Here is a 23,364-nt window from a genome sequence, read left to right as displayed (position 1 = left end):
ATAAAAGGTTAAATTCAACCAAAAAAATGTTTGCTTTAAATTACATTTTCTTCAGGTAAATACTTTTTTTTTTTCGACCTAAAATTTTTGGTCCAAAATGGATAGCTATTATGTTACATTAAAATGGAATATTTCAACAAAAATTATTTTAAGAATTATTTTTTCAGGGGGACAATACATCTTTAAGAATAAGATACAGGTTTACTAATAAATAATAGGATCCATCTGTATTTCAATTTTTTTATTAGGTGAACAAGGTAGAATTGGTCCTTCATTGATTTAACTAGGCTGGCGTCTTTGTAACACTACACAGATCTTTCTCAAGTACATGCCAAAACTATGGAATGATCTCCCAATTAATATTTATCTCTCATCAACACTCAATTCTTTCAACTTTATTACCATTTATGTTTAATTGTCTAGCCTTGAATATCCAGAAGCAACCTGGATTGTTTTTTTTATATTTTTGATGTTTTTGTAGATAAAGTTTAATTCAAAGTTGAGGCTAAAAAGGTATCTTATTGATAATGGTGATCCACAATATCAATACTGTAGCAGTTCGTATAAACAAAATATGGCGCTATCACCACTGTATCCGCCCTTGATAATTTGAAATGTTCATTTCAATAAAAATAAATCAAACATTGGTTAAAAAACATGTTTCTGTCGTAAATAATAATACGTTTAGTAATTAACACATTTACTATATATTAATATAGGAATATATTGAGAACATCAAAAATTTATAAATGAATGAAAAATGTGTGTAACATGGAACAAAATTTGAATGTGTATGAAAAAAATAATTCCACCATTTTGATTTGCTGATTGTTCAGTATAAAAAGAACGACCTCAACACACATTGCTCATAACATGGTTTGATGATGTCTGTAGACGTAGGCCTACCCAAGGGGAGAAGGCATGTTGTTTACACCATACATGTTCTAATCACATAATAGCAACTTAAAGTTGTTATTTATTTTGGTGCTATATTTACAGTTAATTTTTTCCTACTCATTCTCTAAGTTATAAAAAGGTCAACAAAAAATATTTTTTGTGCTTCTATGAAAATAAAACACTTTAAAATAAAAAATTTTTTGTATGATTAAAATCAAATTGATTATGTTTTTGAATCTTTTTCCTGAACCAACTGCCCAGGCTTTAGACTTTTTTTCACAGGAATTCTTCACTTTTGTAAACAACGGTCTCATGCATTGATAGCGTTCAAATAATTATGAATGTCTTATGAGTTGAATAAGGAAAATATTTTAATGAGTTGAAAGATTTAAATGTCAGCAGACTTTTGCCGCTGCAAAATAATGTTGCTGCAGCCTTGGATAGAATTCTACATGGCTGCAGGTTTGAATAGTCTTCTGGATGCATACTTGCACATAATTCCAAGCTTGTAGCTACATATCACAATAGGCTGCAGCCTTGCACAGAATTAATTAGGAAAACGAGCCCTATTTAACGTGAGCTTTTAGTACCCCGGCTAACCTGGGGTACTATAATTGCCTGTAATTGTTTTGACCCTGATCAGTCTTGTTGATGGGTAATTAACAGAACAGTGGCCATCAATCATGCAGGAAAGTATCTGGGTACTAAAAGAGGCCAAGCCCACTTTGTTTGCCAACAGCCAATCACCGACAGCATCAGGTTTCAGTTACAGCATGTTTTAATGATTAGGTAATAGTTTGATTTCATGAAATAAATGAATATTTATATAATAGCCTTTTCACGCCTTATAATTATTTAAGTAAGCCTTTATTTCCATGTTTCCTTTTCGATTTTGTACATTTTAACAACATTGTATGGGGAGCTACAAAGTTCAACCTTAGATTGAGTAGTCAAGCGATCAACCAATTACAATTGAATAATTTTAATTTTATTAATTTACCAATGAAATACATAGCCTACTACAAATGGATTCTGAAATAAACTGGGATGGTGCGATGGGATTTGGTAGGGATGTCAAGAGGTACACCATCACATCAGACTCGGGCTGAGGTATAGGCAGGGAGTTGTTATTAATAACAACTCCCTGGTATAGGTAGGCCTACAATTTTTGAGAATATGAGCGGGAAATTCAAATAAAATAATGTAGCCGTAGGGGGTGGTACCCATACGCTTCCCAAAAAGTGTTTGCGCTATATTAGTATATAGGACCAGATATATGAATTAATTAATAATACTAAAAAATCTAAAAAATAAATCTTTTTATTTAAAAAAATGTAATTGAATGAATGTTAATAAACATAAACGAAACCCATATAAATAACAATCTTTTTTATTGTGTAATAACAAGTTGATGTTATACAGTACGATATTATAATAGAGGGATTTCCGATTATGCCTCATTTTAGTTGTTTATGTTATTCTAAGAAAACTGCACATAGGCCTACATACATTATGTTCACTTTAGCACTCTAGTATTTTAAAACATTGATGACTAGCAATTATACACGCCCGGGCGGGTTTCCTATGTAGTTTTAAAACTTCACAGTACATTCCCGATCATTTGATAACTCATTATCCAGATGCCCTAAAATGCACCCACCTCCCCAACACACACCCGCACTCGGGGATTTTTTAACTTATAATGTTAAACTTCCTGGTACAAATTCTATTGCACACCCCGGCTTTATGACGGTTTTCAAATGCAGTTAAAACATACCCCCAGTTCACATTACTCATGTGGTCATTGATACTAACCCCAGCAAATCACTAAGCCTCCAACCCCTCTAACCTCTGCACACTGTGATTTTTTTAAATATTGTTTAAAACCTTCCCAGTACAATTTTGGTCATACAATCACGAAATATTGTGCTACCTACATTTGAGAAAGTGTGCTCCTCTTTGAGAAATTGTGCAATATGCAACATTCAGGAAATTGTGCTACCTTTTTGAGAAATAATTGTGCTAACCATTCGGGAAATTGTGCTACCTCTTTGAGAAATTGTGCTACCCATTCGGGAAATTGTGCTACCTCTTTGAGAAATTGTGCTAACCATTCGGGAAATTGTGCTACCTCTTTGAGAAATTGTGCTAACCATTCGAGAAATTGTGCTACCCATTCGGGAAATTGTGCTACTACCTCTTTGAGAAATTGTGCTACCCATTCGGGAAATTGTGCTACCTCTTTGAGAAATTGTGCTAACCATTCCGGAAATTGTGCTACCTCTTTGAGAAATTATGCAATCCTTTCGGGAAATTGTGCTAACCATTTGGGAAATTGTGCTACCTCTTTGAGAAATTGTGCTACCTCTTTGAGAAATTGTGCTAACCATTCGGGAAATTGTGCTACCTCTTTGAGAAATTGTGCTAACCATTCGGGAAATTGTGCTACCTCTTTGAGAAATTGTGCTAACCATTTGGGAAATTGTGCTACCTCTTTGAGACATTGTGCTAACCATTCGGGAAATTGTGCTACCTCTTTGAGAAATTGTGCTAACCATTTGAGAAATTGTGCTCCCTCTTTGAGAAATTGTGCTAACCATTCGGGAAATTGTGCTACCTCTTTGAGAAATTGTGCAATCCATTCCGAAAGTTGTGCTACTTCTTTGAGAAATTGTACGTACGGTATACCTATTTGAGAAATTGTGCTATCTTTTTCACGTTTTTTCATCCCCTTCATAATCCATATTCCTATATCTTACCATGCACCAACTCATTCCAAATGTTAAAGGATACAAGATAATACTGTGACGGGATTTAATATATGTGCCAACAATACTTTATCGCATTATGCAGGTTCACATTTTTAGTCGCGTGCACGCGACTCTATAGTTCACTATGTCGGTCGGTCGGTCCGTCTGTCTGTCGGTCCGGTATCACTATGCATGTTATCGCTTTCTGACCTTATCTTGATATCAGTTTAATCTAGCTAAGTCAATTTTTCACAGTATATTCCTTATGGCCAGGAATCGATGTGGTTATGTTTTCACGGTGCGCAATAAAAAATTACGCGGTCTACGCACGATTTAACGAAATCACGTTTGTAATCATATCTTCACAACCATGAATCACAATTAAATAAAATTTGGTACTCATAAATTTCAGGGCATAAATCATTATATGGCAATACAATTACGTGCGTAGCGCATGTAACGCATGCGTACGCGCGCTTAAAATTTTCAAAATTTATTTTCGATGAAATAAGAGTACGTTTCAGGCAATTTTAAGCGTTTACAAAATTGCCATGAGTGCGCAGATTTTTGCGCGCGCACTGCGCGTTAAATGTTATTGCGCACTCTTTTTGCCCGATTTCTGTTTTCTTGACTTACTTTTCAACTAGAAATTACGTTATATGAGCACGTCAAAAGTGACAGGCTACGCACGTGTAAATTAAAAAAATATAAATGTTTTTAAACATTTCAACATTTTTACACATGTTCAGTAGTTCACTATGTCGGTCGGTCTGTCGGTCTGTCTGTCGGTCGGTCCGGTATCACTATGCATTGTAGCACGCGACTTAATGGCTGTTGGCCTTGTTTTTTAACGGACAGGAATTTTTTAAGAATATATACTCTATAAAATTTAATTCAAATTAGGCCCATAATATATGTTTACATGGCAATTGTTAATTTTCAAATTAAAATAAATATATAACATGCACATACAGATTTTATTCAGTGTATTAATTACAGTATCTGATTTTTTAGGTAATCGTTAAAATAATGATATCCTGGCCTATAACAAAAATGTTCCATCTGTAACATTAACAACCATTTTTTAATATTTACTTAGACCTAATCTATTGATTACAATTCAGGAGTTACAAATTAAGAGTTAACATTTTTGGTATCATTACTTCACACAACTTAGACAAACAAATGTCACATTAATGTGAAAAAAAAACTGAACTATTATGTATTGAGAAAAACATAAATATATATTTCCTCCATAAATGTGCATACAATTGGGGTATACTCAAGAAAAGGGGTTTATAATTGAGACATAAAGTAACTATTATATAAAATATGATTATAAAATACAGTATTTAATTGTTTGCTTATAATTTGAAATAGTATTACTGTACTATTTATTATAGGCCTATATATTTAACATTAGAGGGGTGGCAAATCCATAGAGATCATTTTGAGATCTCAGCTGAAGAACATGAAATAGTTTATAAATATAGTTTTAATTTCAAAACAAAAGTTTTTGCTTTTCCAGCGATTTTAGTCTGGGTGCACAAAACACAAATTTTTATTTTAAACTCATCTCTACAGTTCATTCTTTGGCTCCCTGCTGTTAGATTAGAACTGACCTTGCTAACCACAAGGCCACTTGCATTCTTTAATTTTGTGTGCAAAAAATTTACCCATGGTATAATGGTGGTTTCTAAATACAATGAGTGACCAATTCCAAAATAGGCTGTGCATTGCAGCCAATCAGAAGCAAGGAAGGCTGAGCCTGGAAGATGAACAAGGTGTTACGTGATTTATTAATTGCCTAAGACATTAATGACTGGCTTTAGGCAAAAATAAACAAGTAAGATGCCAGAGGCAAAAGCTCACGCTAAATAGGGCTCGTTCTCCTAATGTCAGGCTGACAGACCTTACTGCAGACACAGACTTGCATGTTTTCAGGCTACCTTGTTTTTTTACTTTGTTTTTAAATCTGTATTTTCTTCCTTTGTTTTTGTGTGTTTTTTTTTAATGTTTCCTGATACAATACCGGTAAGCATTGGTTAGCACACCCTTGTTCTTTTGTTGTTTCACAATGATTTCCAAATTTATATTTTTCAGCATCCAATCAACGCATAGAATTTCATTTTGAGTACATTGCACAAGGTGTTGCATCATGTTGTTAATATCACATGCACTTAAATCAATTTTAAGATTTTCGATGCTAAATTTTAAAAAAACAATAGAAATGTTGTAAATTGTACTTTCGTACAGTACGTGCATACAGTGAAATTCTCACACATACTTGTAGTTTTCTGATCAATTATTAGCAATGATCATTTGATTTTATTTGATTATTTATTTTTTAAATTAAAAAAAGAAGGATAAGATGTACAGTAGTCTCTGTTTCACACATTATTTTGAGAACGTAGTATATATATGTAGTATGCTTAGATAACATTTTAAAAATGAATTAATAAAAATCTATATAAATTATATATAAATCTATATAAATTATACAAAACAATTATATACAAAGCCTGTGGTTATAAAAGGAAGTTGAAAAAATGGACGGACATATTATTATAAAAATGTAATTGTTCCTAAAATGAATGATTAGAATATACTTTATTTGCTATAATTTGATTTGAAAATTAGGGAATAAGTTCTTTTTTGAGAGATCCATACATGGCCCCGTTTCTGCTGCCAAAAATATACCGTATATATACGGTATATTTTATATACGGTATATTTTTTGGCAGCAGAAACGGGTCTCATAAAGAATATACCGTATATATAAATATTCCCATCGTTTGTGGCTATTATACGGTATATTCCAAAATATACCGTATAATGCTTAATGAATAGCATTTCATTTAATGTAGATTATGACATTTCTTTCACCTTCACTTTTGAATCCAGTACACCTATAACAGAATGAATGAATTTTTTCAAAATGAAATTTTGAACAAATTTTTCTTTTACAGTGACATTGCCTAGCCAACCAAAAACTTTTGAACTTATTGAGGGTGATGTATTAGAGTTACGCTGCAACTTGGATATGACAGGATATACAATAACATGGTATTTTATTGAGACCATTTTAGAATCTAATGAATCGATTTTGGGAATTAATATGTCATCTTTTGATCAAAGTGGTAAATATTCTTGTCAAGTTTCTAATGACAGCCAAGAGGTCTTCATCACTTTTGGACGTAGGTATATTCTGATTACTCAATTTAGTTAAACCTTAAAACTAGAAATAAAATGTTACAATTAGTCAAAATAAATATGAACTTTTCTAAGAAAACAGAATGGGCTTTATTCTAGGACTGCAGCATCAGTCAACGATCTAGTGAACAGGTCCCAGAATATCCTATCAAATTTTTTTTGGGTGGAGTTGTGGCTTGGTGGTTATGATGCTTGGCTACCACTCCAAGGGTCCTGTGTTCAAGTCCCGTCACATGTCAGGATTTTTTCTAAGGACCAACCAAATTCTCCACTTCCAAAGACTTGTAATAAGACTTTGTTATGTAGAGCAGCTTGTGTATATGTTTGTCTTGTGAAGGGTCCCTAATGACTGCAGCAATAGCTGGATGGATCACCCTCATTAAATATGGTTAAAAAAAAAAATATATATATATATAATGTTGTAATATCATTTTCTAACAAAATGTTTCTTTGTGTGTATTAAATTTGTTTATCAATTATAGTAAATTTAATATCCTTCAACAGGTAAACAGGGAGCGGTCAATAATCGTACATATTTACAGCTACTAGCATCGGTGGCCTTATTCACATGAGTGACGTCTTGATTGTTTATCATACCTCACCATTGTATCTCGGTGTGGTCTAGCACCACCACTTATTCTTGTGTCAGCTTTTTTGTGTACTTAATTGATTTCTCAATTACTACTACATGGTACAGTAAAGTTATCAATTACAATAAATTTGATATCCTTCAACAGGTAAACCGGTAGCGGTCAAAAATCTTACATGCTTTGAGACGAGTATTACACATTTCAGATGCACATGGCTACCTGGAGACTTGGATACAAACCTTCCAAATGTGTACCAAATTTTCTATGGAAGGGCCTCATCTACTTTATTGTAAGTTTATGGAGAGTTTGCTTACAGCATGTAATCATGGATTTGCCTTGTCAAAGACAGAATGTAAAGCTTTGTCTACACTATCAAATTTGATGTGAAAAAAAAATGAAGATGTGCCACATTTGATAGTTTGAAAGTTCAATGGTTAGGGCATCTACATCTCATTCTCACAGATTTATTTATCATTTCAAATTAATTAATTTATTTATTACCAGGCAGTTTAGAATTAATATTCTGCAGTTCCTGTGGTATTTATATATACTGTATATATATACTGTACACATATATACTGTTCATAAATATTGACTAAATGTATTATGATGTTTTTCTCTTTTTTTTTTGTAGAAATAATAAAACGACACATAATAAATATATAGATTTAGCTTATGACCATGGCAGAATGAAAGTAGAGTTGTATGTCTCAAATGCTTTAGGAGACCGCGACATTGCTGATTTTGCTTTCTATAGCAGTAAGTTCTATATACACACAATTTATAAGTTAGTATAAGTTATTAATTTTTTTCCTCAGTCTTTTAAAGGTCACAAACTTGCCTACATTTTTTTTGTAAATAGAAATCCAACATGGGCCTATAATTGCAATAATGTGGAAAATAAGCCGACTCTAATAATTGAAATTGCATGCATCACACTTATATCATCACATCGATATATAGAGTTGATCATGAAGAAAAACATACAATTGTATAAAATTGTGTCTTTCTCGTTTTTAATTAATGGATTCTGCCAAAAAAGAAAAACAATTCAGCAACCAGACAACACAATAGGCTAGTCAATCTAGCAAAAAAAAACAGCCCAAAGTGAAACAAATTGCAAACAGAGATTTTTCTTTTTTAAATGGTCATATATTATGAGGAGATCAAAATTTGAGCATCACACCTCTGTCACTCATCCCGATAATATGCAAATTAGCTTAAATATGCAAATTAGGGGTAAATTACAGGGTTACCATATCTCAAAAACTACTAGTCCGAGAGAGTTGATATTTTCACTGATCTATTCAAAATGTATATATTTATATTTACTCTAATGAAACATTTTACGAAAAAATGACCGGAAGTACAACATTTGACCTTCGACCCCATTTCCCAATGTTTGCATATACAATGTGACTGAAATGTCTGTAGAGACTTTATTTTGCCCTCAAATGACCCAGACATAGGTTCCTAATAACCAGCATAGGATCACTTTGTAATTCCCAAAATCACACCTTTGTCACACACCTCGAAAGTATGCAAATTAGTAGTACAATTTAAATAAAATATGCAAATAAGGGGAAAAAATTACAGTTGTCCTATATCCCGAAAACCACTAATGCTAGAGAGCTGATTTTTTCACAGCCGTATTCAAAATGTACATATTTCTATTTGCTCCAATGAAACATTTTACAAAAAATTGACCGGAAGTATGACATTTGACCCTCGACCCCATTTCTCAATATTGCATATATAAATGAAACTAAAATGTCTGTAGAGACTTTGTTTTGCCCTCAAATGACTCCGATACAGGTTTCTAATAGCCAACATAGGACTGTTTAGTAGATCTCAAAATCACACCTGTATCACTCACCTCCAAAGTATGCAAATTATTAGTACAAGTTACATGAAATATGCAAATTAGAGGGTGAAATTAAAGGTTCCTATATATCGAAAACCACTAAGGCTAGAGAGTTGATTTTTTCAATAACTTGTTCAGAATGTACATATTTATATTTACTCTAATGAAACATTTTACGAAAAAATGACCAGAAATACAACAATTGACCCTCGACCCCATTTATCAATGTTTGCATACATAATGCGACTAAAATGTCTGTAGAAACTTTGTTTTGGACTAAAATAACTCGGATACATGTTTCCTATAGTCAGCATAGGACCGCTTTGTAATTCCCAAAATCACGCCTTCATTTTGGCATGGTTGGAATTCCCTTTTTTCGTATTAGTTTATGTACAGCGCTTAGAGGTTTCACAACATTAGGCGCTATAATCCAGGATATTATTATTATTATTTCTCAATATTTGCATAATGCAACTAAAATGTATGTACAGACATTGTTTTAGCCTCAAATGACTCGGATACAGGTTTTATATAGCCAGTATAAGTCAAGCACCTCGAAAGGATGCAAATTAGTAGTACAAGCTATATGAAATATGCAAATTACAGTGAATTGCCTTATGTATCTCGAAAACGCTAATGACCGAGAGAGAGAGATATGGCAACTTTCTAGTACTACTGATTTGCATACTTTCAAGCGAAGTAACAGAGGTGTGATTTTGAGAATTACTAAACAGTTCTATGCTGGCTATAGAAAACCTGTATCTGGGTCATTATTGAAAAAAAAATTATCGAAAGTATGACATTTGACCCTCGAACCTATTTCTCAATATTTGCATATAATGTAACTAAAATGTATGTACAGACTTTGTTTTGGCCTCAAATGACTTGGATACAGGTTTTATATAGCCAGTATAGGATCGTTTAGTAATTCCAAAAAGTCAAGCAACTCGAAAGTATGCACATTATTAGTACAAGTTATATGAAATATGCAAATTACAGCCTTATGTATCTCGAAAAACGCTAATGACCGATAGAGATATGGCAACTTTCACCTCTTGTACTACTAATTTGCATATTTTCTAGGGAAGTAACAAAGGTGTGATTTTGAGAATTACTAACAGTTCTATGCTGGCTATAGAAAACCTGTATCTGAGTCATTTGAGGCCAAAACAGTCTGTACAGATATTTTAGTTGAATTATATAATGCTAGTCCAATAATCTATAGAGGTACGATACTTGTACATCTGAAATTGTGCAGCTTGCACAGCTGCTCAAGGTTGTTGTTACCAGGTTAGAAGGCTTACAATAGGCCTTGATAGAGAAGCCGGTGATCTGGTAGTGATCAGTCTTAAGGTAACCTTAGGTTATTAAAATATAAAATATTATAATTATTAAAAATAATAATAAAAAGGAATAATAAGGATGATAAACAAAAAAGATCTTCACAGCAGGAAATAAACCAGGGAACGCAACAGTGTAAGGCTGGATATATAACCATTACACCAAACTCACATTCAAAAGTTGTAGTACACTTTAATCTAATCACACTGAGCACTAGACATAAAACTTTTTAAAAAATGTCGGGGAAATCATGTAGGGGAATTATACTAATTGTATAGTGGCCTTCTAGTTTTATAAGAATTTCATGGGGAAAAAAAAGTCTTTCATAATTTTGTTTGTTTCCCCCTAGACCAACCCCCACCTACAGTACAATATAAACACAATTTTGAAAAACTGTTTTAGTAAGTAAAACAATTAATTTCAAAATCACTATTTCTGCACAAAATTGGAAATAACACTGTGCAGTGAATGGGCAATTATATAAAATCAATATAGCAGAAAAATCATACTAGATAAATGAATGAATTGCCATTTTCTTATTGTAATATATTATGTTGAAACCACTGCCACTAATTTCTTGTTTTTCTTTTATTAGTCATAATGTATCCTCCAAAGAATGTTGTGGGACGGATTGAAAATGACACGTTACTTAAAGTAAATTGGGATCCAACAAAATATAGAATAGAGCATGTTTACGTTGTTAGTTATAAGGAGGTGTATCCAAACATGAAACCTCCAGAGAAGAACGAGGTATGTTTTTAAACATCCAATAACCTAAAAAAATGTACGTTATGTACATTTAATTCAATTCAATTATATCATTCGCCTAAAATACACAGAAAAGTGTGTATCTCTGAAACTACAGCACAATATAATACAGAACAAAATGCCATGACACATCATTCTGTAAGATTCAGTATTCTAATGGCAGATGGGTAAAAACTATTACGAAATCTATTTGTACGAGAGGCGATGGACTGGAAGCGAAGTGTATTAAATAAATTAAAATTTAAATAAATTATTTGTTGGGCGATAGTTCCCACTTTCATAGACACTATTGTTTCCTTTTTTCTGCTCACACTAAACTTTGATATTTTTGTATTGTTTTTAAGATCCATTGTGATAGATCACATGACGATTTGTCTGAGAAAATTCTTGACATACCTACAGGCTACAAGGAGTATGAGGTACAAGTTGCCGTCAGATATTCAAGAGAAGACAACATTAATAAATGGTCGGACATTGTTGTTGTCATGAAAGAAGAAACAAGTAAATTTGAATACATTTTTGCATCAAAAATGAAATAGTCTTGGTTGGAATGTTGTTGATTTTATATTAAAGTTTGACCATATAATCGCAAACCATTGCTTCTATCTTCAATTGAGCTACAGTTTATTTTTGCCGTAGGCCTCTAGTATTTGTTTGTATATTAAAACCAGGGATGCAATACTTTTTCATGTTTTGACAAAAAGCTAAAAGTCAAGATATATTAAGTTTCTTTTTTATTTACTTATTCATTCTGTTGATCAAGTGGATAATCAAGGATAAAACCACAGAAAAGTACAAAAAGCAACTGGTCCCTAGTTGATTAAGGTTTTTACTATTTCCATGAAATCATCAACAATTTTAAGTTCCTTTAATTGAGTTTGAACTAAACATTTTTCAACAGAACCACCGGAAGGTACAGTGGATGGTAACTGCAATTGGAAAGATGGATATGATGTACTTACGTGCAATTGGAAGGTACGAAAATGAATACCACAAAATATATTTGTAAAGATATCATCAGACGGAAAAAGTGAGGAAAAAAGTAGAGTGGGTTAGGAATTGGGAGTAATAAACGGGTATATTCGCAGACATCGAGGATCATAGAGTACACTTCTGCGCACACCAAACATGAGTATATGAAAGTGAATTTATGTATTTACTTTTTACCTCAAAACTGCTGATATGATTATTTTTTTTATAAAAAAATGAATACAAAATATATCTTACTTGAATCTTACTTGAATCTTCGGGCTCTTGATTAAGGCAAATGCCTTTTAAACGCCCTCCATTTCTTCTGTATTTATCTAGAATTGGTAGCAAAATTTATCTCCCATTGCTCTGTCTTTGTTTAGTTGATCCTTGAATGCATTTATGTTTTCTGCTTGTACTGTAGTGTGGTATAGATTGTTCCATGTGTTGACGATTCTACATGAAAAGGAGTGGCTTCTGATTTTCAGTCGGGCTCTTGGCTTTCTTAATTTGTATTGATGACCCCTTGTTCTACTGTCCTCTCTAAAGTCGAAAAAGGTTTCGGCTTCAATATCATCCAAGCCCTTGATAATTTTAAACACTTGTATAATGTCCGCTCTCCTTCTTCTGTAATTCAGTGTAGGTAATCCAAGCTCTTTTAATCTCTGATCGTAAGATTTATCTCTTAACTTTTTGACAATTTTAGTGGCCCTACGCTGCACTCTTTCAAGCTTATCCAAATCACCTTTTAGGAGAGGGTACCATATACAGCTTGCGTATTCCAGATGAGGTCGAATTATACTTTTATAAAGGGGCAGGAACATATCCTTATCCATGTAAGCAAAAGATCGCCTTACCAATCCAATGAGTCTATTTGCTTTATTTACAGCTTCATTCGTATGTAGTGAAAATTTTAAAGACTGATCAAAAGTAACTCCAAGGTCCTTTTCAGTATTGGCATTTGGCAGATCCTCGTCACCTTCCTCTGTTGGCATAGTGAATTGCATTTGTGGATTTGAATTTCCATAATGTATTACTTTACATTTATTGATGTTGAATTTCAGCTGCCATCTTTTAGACCAATCGGATAATGCCTTGAGATCATTTTGAACAGTATCATTTCTGTTATCATACACAACATTAAACATCTTAGTGTCATCTGCAAACATCCATACTTTAGATTTAACTGCATCAGGTAGGTCGTTTATGAAAATTATAAATAATAAAGGGCCTAACACGCTGCCTTGAGGGACTCCGCTTTTAACCGTAGACCATTCAGAAAATGCTGCGGCCACTCTAACTCTTTGTCTCCTCCCTGTCAAAAATTGATGTATCCATCTCAGTAGGTTTCCTTTTATTCCGTACGCTTCCAATTTTGTTATTAATCTCTGGTGGGGGATAGAATCGAATGCCTTACTAAAATCCAATTATACAGCATCAAAGTTTTCCCCCGCATCCAGCAATTTCGTCCATTCTTCCATCACCTCCAGCAATTGTGTGACGCAAGATCTACCTTTCCGAAACCCATGCTGTGCTTTTATAATAAGGTTTCTATCATTTAGAAACTGTATAATTTTGTCTCTCACAATTGATTCCAAAAGTCTGCATACGACAGATGTCAAACTTACTGGCCTGTAAATTCCAACCTCAGTCTTGTCCCCTTTCTTAAAAATTGGTACTACATTTGCACATTTCCAGCACTCCGGTAACTGTCCAGTCGATAGTGATTTGTTGTAAATTGACGTCAATGGAGTTGCAACAATTTCTTTAAGTTCCTTCAGTACTCTTGGATGCACGTCATCTGGTCCAGCTGATTTATTTGAGTTCATCTGCTGAAGGCATGTAAGCACTTCCTCCTTTGTCACTTCAATTGACTCCAAATGGTCATCCACGTCAACACTTGGTGTAACTTCTGGCAATGACTTGAGGTCTTCATTCGTGAATACACTCGTGAAAAATGCGTTGAAAATTTCCGCTTTATGCTGATTGTCATCAGCCATATTACCCTTTCCATCCTTCACCAATCCAATAGATTGAGTTGATTTGGTTTTCTCTCTTACATATTTCCAGAAACTTTTAGGATTTGTTTTTACTTCATTGCATATTTATATTTGTAAAGATATCATCAGACGGAAAAAGTGAAAAAAGTAGAGCGGGTTAGGAATTGAGAGTAATAAACGGGTATATTCGCAGACATCGAGGACCATAGAGTACACTTCTGCGCACACCAAACATGAGTATATGAAAGTGAATTTACGTATTTACTTTTTACCTCAAAACTGCTGATATGATTCTTTTTTTTATAAAAAAATGAATAATGCTATCTATAGTTTTTACTTGGCAGATAATGAATGACCAAAATGAAAAATTATTGTAATAAAATTCTTTTGAATTGCAACAAATCCTGTATAAGTTACAAAAATACATAATTATTTCATCATGTTTGTAGTATCCAAACTTATGATGGTTATCTAAAGGCTATTAACAATAGCAGATAAATGAAATAATACACCAAACATCGATCGATCAATCAGTATAATAAGATTGGTTTTTTTTTTAAGCTTTAGGAAACTGATTCATAAAACCATGGAGAATTCTCCATGATGAAACCCACTAAAAGCTACCTAACCAGAACAAATTATTGGGATCCTCCAATACTCCTCACACCACACTTTTATAGCATGGTTTTAAATATTTATAACATGCAATGGTGACATAATTTAACATTTCATTAAGATTTTGACAAATGCAAATGTCTTTAGAAATAAATCTTCATTTTCTTTAAAAAAAAAAGCATCATTCCTGTTGTTACAGTATAATTAAAAAGAAAACTAATTTGTTTCTTAGGAACTACCTCCAGAAAAACAAAATGGTCATCTTCTTAGATACAAAATAACAGTTTTTTCCGATGATAGAGAAGTGGATATAGCTACTACAAAATACAACACATCACTTCAAGTTGAATTTACAGGTAAATACTGTATGAACCGATACCTTTTACTCCTAAAGCTACTTGAAAAATGGCACTATTGTGTTGAGTAATGGAAAATTGTTGAAAAGTAAATTGAACGACATTGCCTTCCATTTCAAGTTAAAATAAGCTTAACAGTTACAATACAGGGGCGGATTTATATATTACAAAAGGGAGGGGGATATATTATAATATAAAAACAATTTAATTTAATATTTGTCTTTAGTGTAAAGCCTAGATTAAGATATCAGCAAAAACATGTCATAGGCCGGATTGAATCGAAGCATCAAAACCCGTAACTTTTTCAATTTTTCAGCAGGCCCGGCTGCGCATGACCGGCCTTTGCTTTGTAAAACTTCACGTCCATGCGTCTCAGCAACCACCATTAACGATTGCGTAAAAATGTGAAAATATTCGCGGTCCGGTTCGATCATCGTTATCGTTATTTATTTTCAAGTTTAATAATTTTAAAATTATAATGCAACTAGTCGTAACGTTTCGTCAACGGGGAAACAGGCTTTAGGCTATTGATGCAAAAAAAAAAAATTAAACAGTTCCGTATATTAAATATGGTCTATAAAACACACTATATTCAGATAATTATATGACAAAAATCGACTGGCCAAAACGCCTCAGATGCTGTCTCCGGGCGTCTAGAAAAAAAAACATTTCAGGGGAAGCATGTCTCGGACACCCTAGACAATTAGTTTCCCATATCGTCCCCCTCTTTATCAAAATCCTAGATCCACCCCTCCATTACAATTATACAATTATGATATGACCGTATAAAATTAGAAAAAAATACAAAATGTACGCACATTTAACCGAATGTGGAGTGAACAGGTCGGTTGAACAGAAATCTCATCTTATAGAGACAGATTCTTAGGCTCTGTCTACACTATCAAACATTATGTGACAAACAAATGTGATGTGGCCATATATGGACATAACATCACTACCATATTTAAGCATATCACTACCATATTTGGGAACGTAACACCTTGTTTTTTGTCAAACTAGTTTGATAGTGTAGACAGATCTTATTTTGGTGGGGGTTTTTTTTCGGAGATGATTTATGTGAAACAAACTAATTGATTATGTATACCATAAAACAATTTGATTCATATTGTAGATCTGCCATCAGATAAGGACTACATTGTAAACATCACAGCACACAATTCAGTTGGTTATACCACGATTAGCTCCAGTTTTGTTGCTGGTCAATTAACTGCAAGTAGGTATCCCAATGTAAAAATTCAAATTAATGATGGTACTTTTTCTTTCAGTTAATCAGAAGGAACTTACTGAACATAAACTTTTGCAATTTAAATGATTGAAATCGGATTATCCATTCAAAAGTTATGGTCCATTAAAGTGCCCAAAAAACAGTGATTTTTGCTTGAAAAACGGCACTTTTTCTAATTATATTTGAACCCATTTTTGAAGGGTTATAACTTTTATACTAATAATTTTAAAGTTCTTATTTTTTCCAAACCCATAGATACAACAGAGTTGTACAAGAATTTTTTTTTTTGGGTGTCCTCGACATTTTTTTTTTTAGATATCGCCCTCCAAAATTCGTCCGAGGGCTTTTTACGCGTGATTTTCCCAATGTCTCAAAAATGCCCAAAAAGTTCCTGTCTTTAAATGATTCATAACTTTTGAACCAATGTGTGAATTAACTTCTTTTTTTTTGCATTGCATAAAATTTAATATGTATTTTAGTAAGGTTATTTATATTGACAGGTAGGTAATTCTGAAATACAACATAAAATATTGTTAAAAAATGTTAAAATGTGAAAAAAAAAAATAATGCGTTAAAAAACTGTGTGGGTATTGTTTCTTTTCATTAAATATTATTTTTCGTAAGTATACATTTTTTTTTTAATTCTAGTATTTAAAGTTATATTTATAATCATATATTATTTTAATTGATTTTCGAACCGCCAAAAATAAGAATTAAGCCCGTGCTTATTATGTGTTCGATTCCATTTGGAGCGCCGGGCCGAACGTAGACTCGGCCGCGCCTACTACAAGTTAAGTTATATAGGCCCCTAAGACTAAGGTCTAAATAAAAGCCTGGCGCTAAATTCTGCCTAAGACTAAGAAATATCGGGAAGAAATTTTTTATTTAACAAAGTAATTACCTCAATGGTATAATTGTAACATGTTTAATTTTATTTCCCTTTCGATTATTCTAACCGAAAGTTGCACTTTGAATTGAAATATACGGAATAAAATTTAGGCCTAGAAACAGCGTAGACATACAACGGCAACACAGGCCAAAGCGCGTTTCGGCCGCCTACATAGAATGGCTTACGGCCGCTGCATAGCAAAATCAAAGCTTCTTAAATTTCTTCGGTACATTTCTTCCTAACGTACTTGCTTTATATAGTAGATTTATAAATATTCCACTTATTAAATAATTTAATAAATCGGTAAAATTGACGTTTCGAAGCAAATATTCCATGAGAGGCGACATTTTTCGACATGCCTCGTGTGCGGCGAAGACTAGTTCAGAAAATGGAACAGTCCACTGCAGGGGTTATCCAATCATTAATTAACGCGCTAATACATGCATACCATGCACATTGTCTGGGCGACGGTAATTTAGTAATAAGCGGAGAACTGAATCCCCCCCGTAAGGAAAATGGTAAACACTGATATTTTTGGTAGGGATTATTTTTTTCAGTGGTTGGTCTTGTTGGCCTCTTCGCACGAGGTCCACGCAAAGTCAAATAAAACGATGTGGTTTATCAAACAAAAATATAAATTAGCTTCAATTCAATACTAAATTAGCCAAATTTTGATAATGAGAAAGACTAAAAAATTCAATTTTTATCGTTAAAATTGACATTTGAGGCGGATGTACATAATAATAATAACCGATTTACATATCAAAATAAAGAGTATTTAAAGCCTGATAACATGCAACAAAAATTACTCCACCACCTATTATGGACCTCGTGCGATCGTGTTTTGAAAATGGGTAGGTGTTTTCCAAAGTTATTTTTAGCGCGCGGATTTCGGCTCGCCGGCTTTTGTACCTCATTTTTAACTCGCGTTTTCTATTAAAATATTTAATAAACATAGATTAAAAATATATGAAAATAATCCCTTAAACAAGATCTTTCCAGACATATAATTTTTTTTCACATGTGTATATAAGAAATAGTATATTTTTAACTTCAAAGACACGTCACTTTTTGAAATTTCACGAACGTGTTAAAATCGCGGTAACGAAAATCCGCTTCATTGGGATACCTACTGCAAGTGGCATAGGTAAGACTGTTTTTAGAATTTCAGAACAGCATTCATTTGGGTCTGTATGAATCTAGAAGATTATTTTTTTTATTTAATTATTCCATAGAGATATTCTATTCACACTTCAAAAACAAATAGTACAAATTTAGTAAGCAGGTGTAAGGTATTATTAAAAGACACTTGTACATAAAAAATAAACTGAGCCTCAAACTCAGAATCATACTTAAAAACCATTTTTGGTTTGTACATAAATTTAAAATGTGTTATTTCCAGAAGGATTTATCTTATTATGATAAAATAGAACATTTTGCTTTTCTTCTAAAAAAGCCTAATTTTTTTGTTTAATAGTTAGATATGTTGTGGGACCTCCAGAAATGTTTAAAAAGTAGGTGGGTACAGTGAAACACTACTACTGTATTTTTAGAATTTCATAACAGCATTCATTTGGGTCTGTATGAATCCAGTAGTATAGTGTAAGTGTAAGTTATTAATTAAAAGACACTTGTACATAAAAAATAAACTGAGCCTCAAACTCAGAATCATACTTAAAAACCATTTTTGGTTATGTGTACATAAATTTAAAATGTGTTATTTCCAGAAGGATTTATCTTAATCTTAATAGTTAGATAGTTCAATCTCATGTTGTGGCCCCTCCGGAAATGTTTAGAAAGTACAGTGACACACCCCCCACTACTTATAAGAAAGTTCTTCAATACAGTAGAAAAATCCACTCCCCCCACCAACAAAAAAAATACAGAGAAAATGTATTGATTGATAAATTATTAAAATGTATGTTTAGAATGTATGGCATTTATATACATTTTCTGGTTGTTTTATTTCAGGCAAGGAGTATATAGCAGTGATTATAATAGTGTCAATAGTATTTGTTACGTTACTCATAATTTTTATAATTATAATATGCTGTATGAAGAAGGCAGATTGTATGAAGCCATTACCAGAGCCAAAGTTCTTCAAGGTACAAGCCAATTATTATGAATGTTAGTTATTTTGTATAGCACCCAGCTCTCTAGTAAAATTAGTATCAAGATTAGTTAATGTTGAAAGACACATGGATGATACTCACAGTGTTCAATTTGATAATAATACTGGTGTTTGTTGATTTCCAGTATGAAATACTGTAAAACCATGGAGGTAAAAATAAAATCCTACGATATAAGTCATTGTAGGAGAAATTACAGAAGAAACTACAACAGCACTCCAAGAATGCATACCTCCACCTACTGTAAATTCTCCTACATAAAAAAAAATATATATATATATTTTTTGTGTGTAATGCTGTGTGTGATTAGGCTAATTTCACTACAACTGTCTGTATGCAAATTTGGTGTAATGGTTATCCAACCATTCAAATAACAATAGTTTCAGTTGACTAACAATAGAACAGCACCGCCAAAAACAAATCAATTAATAATACTATTATTAAATATTCAAATCTTATGTAAACTGAAGTCTGGGTCCATTATATAATCACCAGATAGGACTTCATTAGTACCCATATGAATAGATGGGAACATGAAAGCTAGTTAGTAATTCAAACCCCAGTATCTAGTTTCATTTATGGTTTATTCAAAAAAAGATTACCTCACATAAGCAATGATTAATTATGATTAGTAATAAATATGATTAATAAAATCCTACCAGCTATATTTATCATGAATAAAATTGATTTAATTTGAACAATCCTTTTTTTTTGTAAACATTTTTTAGTGGGCTGCATCGCAATGCAGGGAAGCAAAACAACCTGATGTAGAGATCTTCGATGAAGTCAAGATGAATAGAAATCCTCCAAAAGAGAAGGAAGATCTGTCAGAGTCTACGTGTATGTTGCCAGAGAAAACTTTTGAAACCGGAGGTAATCAGCGAAAGACTTCGGTGGAAGTAACAAACAAAACATACCTAATCTTGGGTCGGAAACAGGAACAACAGAATAATAATGTTTTCACCGATGACGTAAACGATGATGAGAACAGCTCATCCAAGGAAGATGCAGATGTTCGTTACCTTCAACTCTGTAATGGAAATTTACTGACTGAAGTACAAAACGATGCTATGATTTCTGAAGAACCATTGACCTCAGTTGACCCATTTGCAGACAGTTCTGTTCCTTACTCAGAGTGCGACTCCGAGAGTTATTTAATCAACAGAAGCACACTTTCTTCTGGGAACTACGTATCTGGAAGCGGGACTAGTTGTCAGACGGCAGATACACATTTATCTAGCTCGTAGATTTGTTAACCTATTTAGTCTTTCTATCGCACCAAACAGTGAGTGCCACAAGTCAGCTGGGGCTAAATTCTTGCCATTGGTTACAATTATAATAAACTTTACTGTCTTTCATAATTTTCAAATTGGCTAAAAAAAGATTTAAACTTGAAGATTCAAAGTTTTTAATTTTGAAATGCACATAAATTATGGCACAAATACTTGTAAATGCTATAGGAAGTTGACCCTGATATGAAGCATACATTTCAAGTTTCACTCTATTGATACATTTATTAATAGAGCTATAAATTATTTTAATGTTCATTACAATATAGTTGACAAACAACAAAGACCAAATGTGTAATTAAAATGTTGAAATTCAGGTGCCAAAAAGTCATTATCCAATCAGATTTGATACCATGGTAATAATGCCTGCATATCAATGGGTTTGAATCTGTGTTGAGGCAGCTTTTTATCTTTGTAGCAAATGTCCTCGTCTTCATTTTATAATATTATTTTTCAGTGTATCAGCATTTCTCTATGGCTGTAATTATAAATTGTAAATATTGTACTCTGAGGTAATTTCATGAAAAGGTGCTCAATGTAGGTCCTACTGGGGCAGAAGATTGTATACAGTGTGTATCCACAAGCAGAGTTTTTTTTAAACATGACAAGGCCTACTGTGTATCAGTGGCAGATTGTCATGAAGGCAGTCAGGGCTAATTACTGTAGTATAACTGGATGATTCATATTTGTGTATATAGCCAAAGTAAAATATTTTGTTTAGTATATTATTGTATATATTAATACAGTATATAAGACCTACCCTTTTCTGAATATTACATAGACTGGCGGCCCACACTATGTATGAACAGGCGTTATGCATTGCAGTTTCAGATCCATGGTCAGCTGACTCCACGAATGTAAAGTAATTTTAAAACAATTTATTCAATTCTTAAAGATGTATTGTCCCTCAAAAACATGAAAAATGAAGATTAATTAAATCAGACTTTGAATATGTTATTTTGTAGTTTTCATAAAGTTAATCACTTCAATAGAAAAAAAAACGAAAAAAAATCTTGTTTTAACTTATAAAATGACGAAATAAACGTTAAAATTCAACCAAAAATCCATTGGCTGGCAGCCAATTTGAACATTTTTTGCTTTGAATTACATTTTTTCAGGTAAATACATATTTTTTCGATCCAATTTTTGGTCAAAGTGGATAACTATTATGTTACATTAAAAATGGAATTTTCAACAAACATTGTTTTAAGAATTATTTTTTCAAGGGGACAATACATCTTTAATGTATATATGATTAATATTATGGTATCCCAATGTACAGTGGCACAGATTTAGAGCTGGAAACCGGACAGGGCCCTTTTAGGCTGGTCCAAATTTCAATTACAAGTTTGGGGTCTTGCAATCCTTAAGATGAAAGATCCCAGTTTGCATGGCGCTGTTGGTAATATTGATTGTTATATAATATTGATAGCTTTGAAATGTGCTATTTATTTTAAGTGTTCTTTTACAGACATTCCATTACAAATTCTATTTTTAATACAGTAAAATGTGTGTACAGTAAATGTATAATTTGCTTTTAATAAATGGTCCATTTAATTTCATGCTATTTCCTAAATACGAAGATGTACACATAATGTGGTGAATTTGTATTAAAGTTAACATATGCATATCAAAAAAATACTATATCAATACATATATATAATTAATAATAGTTATATCGATTATCGATTATATATGATATATATTAATATCTGTTAGCTTGACGTAATGCTGTAATAAAAAGCAAGAACCACACCCAATATGTCTACTTTACAATTTTCTGTAATCTTTGAATACACTTTCTTCTGTGAATAATATAATAATGTTTTAATTAAAGAACGTTCATCATATTTTATTTCCTAATCAAAAACTATTTGATTGTCATATTCGATATGAAAAATGAAAAAAAAAACCTGGACCACACCCTCTAGGACTACTCTGTCCTCTTGCCATTTCTTTACAAAAGTAAGAATAAGAATTTTGAAAGTTTATTATTTTGGCAATTTTTACATGATTTATTAAAATGTTATGGTTACTATATTCTATTAGTTTCACTACGTCTATAAAGATGATATGATGCAATATTATTATAGTTCAGGGAAATTGTTACCTTTTTTTGCTATTTTGCCAATCCCAGCTGTAATAATATACTACACAGACAAAAAAATAACCAAAGTCCAACCCTTTTATTTTTTGGCATAATTTTTTATTATGGCTCTGTATGAGGGCAATAACGCGCTAGTACATTATATATGCGCTATGCAAATTATTGCATAATAATTGGAAAGTTTTAATTAATTTAAAAAGTCAACATTTTTTTTAAAAAATACCTGTACTATAGGACAGGGAAATTTTCCAAAAAATTGACAAATATTCAACCCTTTTATTTTTTGACATAATCATTTACTATGGCTCTGTAAGACGGTATAAACGCAGTCTATGTGCTAT

At 32.5% G+C, this 23,364-nt stretch overlaps 2 protein-coding genes across 2 annotated transcripts in view; both read left to right on the top strand.

Moving 5' to 3' along the window:
- LOC140050993 (uncharacterized) overlaps positions 1–7,680 on the top strand; it is a 38,785-nt gene extending 31,105 nt beyond the window's left edge. The window contains exons 3-4 of the mRNA XM_072096050.1: positions 6,617–6,848; positions 7,598–7,680. Of these exons, the coding sequence (XP_071952151.1) occupies positions 6,617–6,848; positions 7,598–7,601 (236 nt within the window). The 3' untranslated portion in view covers positions 7,602–7,680. The remainder of the gene's footprint in view (positions 1–6,616; positions 6,849–7,597) is intronic.
- Positions 1–22,666, top strand: part of LOC140050989 (interleukin-6 receptor subunit beta-like) — a 133,568-nt gene extending 110,902 nt beyond the window's left edge. Inside the window, exons 11-17 of the mRNA XM_072096041.1 lie at positions 11,251–11,405; positions 11,768–11,924; positions 12,325–12,398; positions 15,240–15,363; positions 16,496–16,597; positions 19,470–19,603; positions 20,356–22,666. Coding sequence (XP_071952142.1) covers positions 11,251–11,405; positions 11,768–11,924; positions 12,325–12,398; positions 15,240–15,363; positions 16,496–16,597; positions 19,470–19,603; positions 20,356–20,874 — 1,265 coding nt within the window. The 3' untranslated portion in view covers positions 20,875–22,666. The remainder of the gene's footprint in view (positions 1–11,250; positions 11,406–11,767; positions 11,925–12,324; positions 12,399–15,239; positions 15,364–16,495; positions 16,598–19,469; positions 19,604–20,355) is intronic.
- The last annotated feature ends 698 nt before the right edge of the window (positions 22,667–23,364 follow it).

The sequence above is a fragment of the Antedon mediterranea genome, chromosome 6 (assembly GCF_964355755.1).
Source record: "Antedon mediterranea chromosome 6, ecAntMedi1.1, whole genome shotgun sequence".
NCBI classification, from domain to species: Eukaryota; Metazoa; Echinodermata; class Crinoidea; order Comatulida; family Antedonidae; genus Antedon; species Antedon mediterranea.
This window is presented reverse-complemented; position numbering and strand designations above follow the sequence as displayed.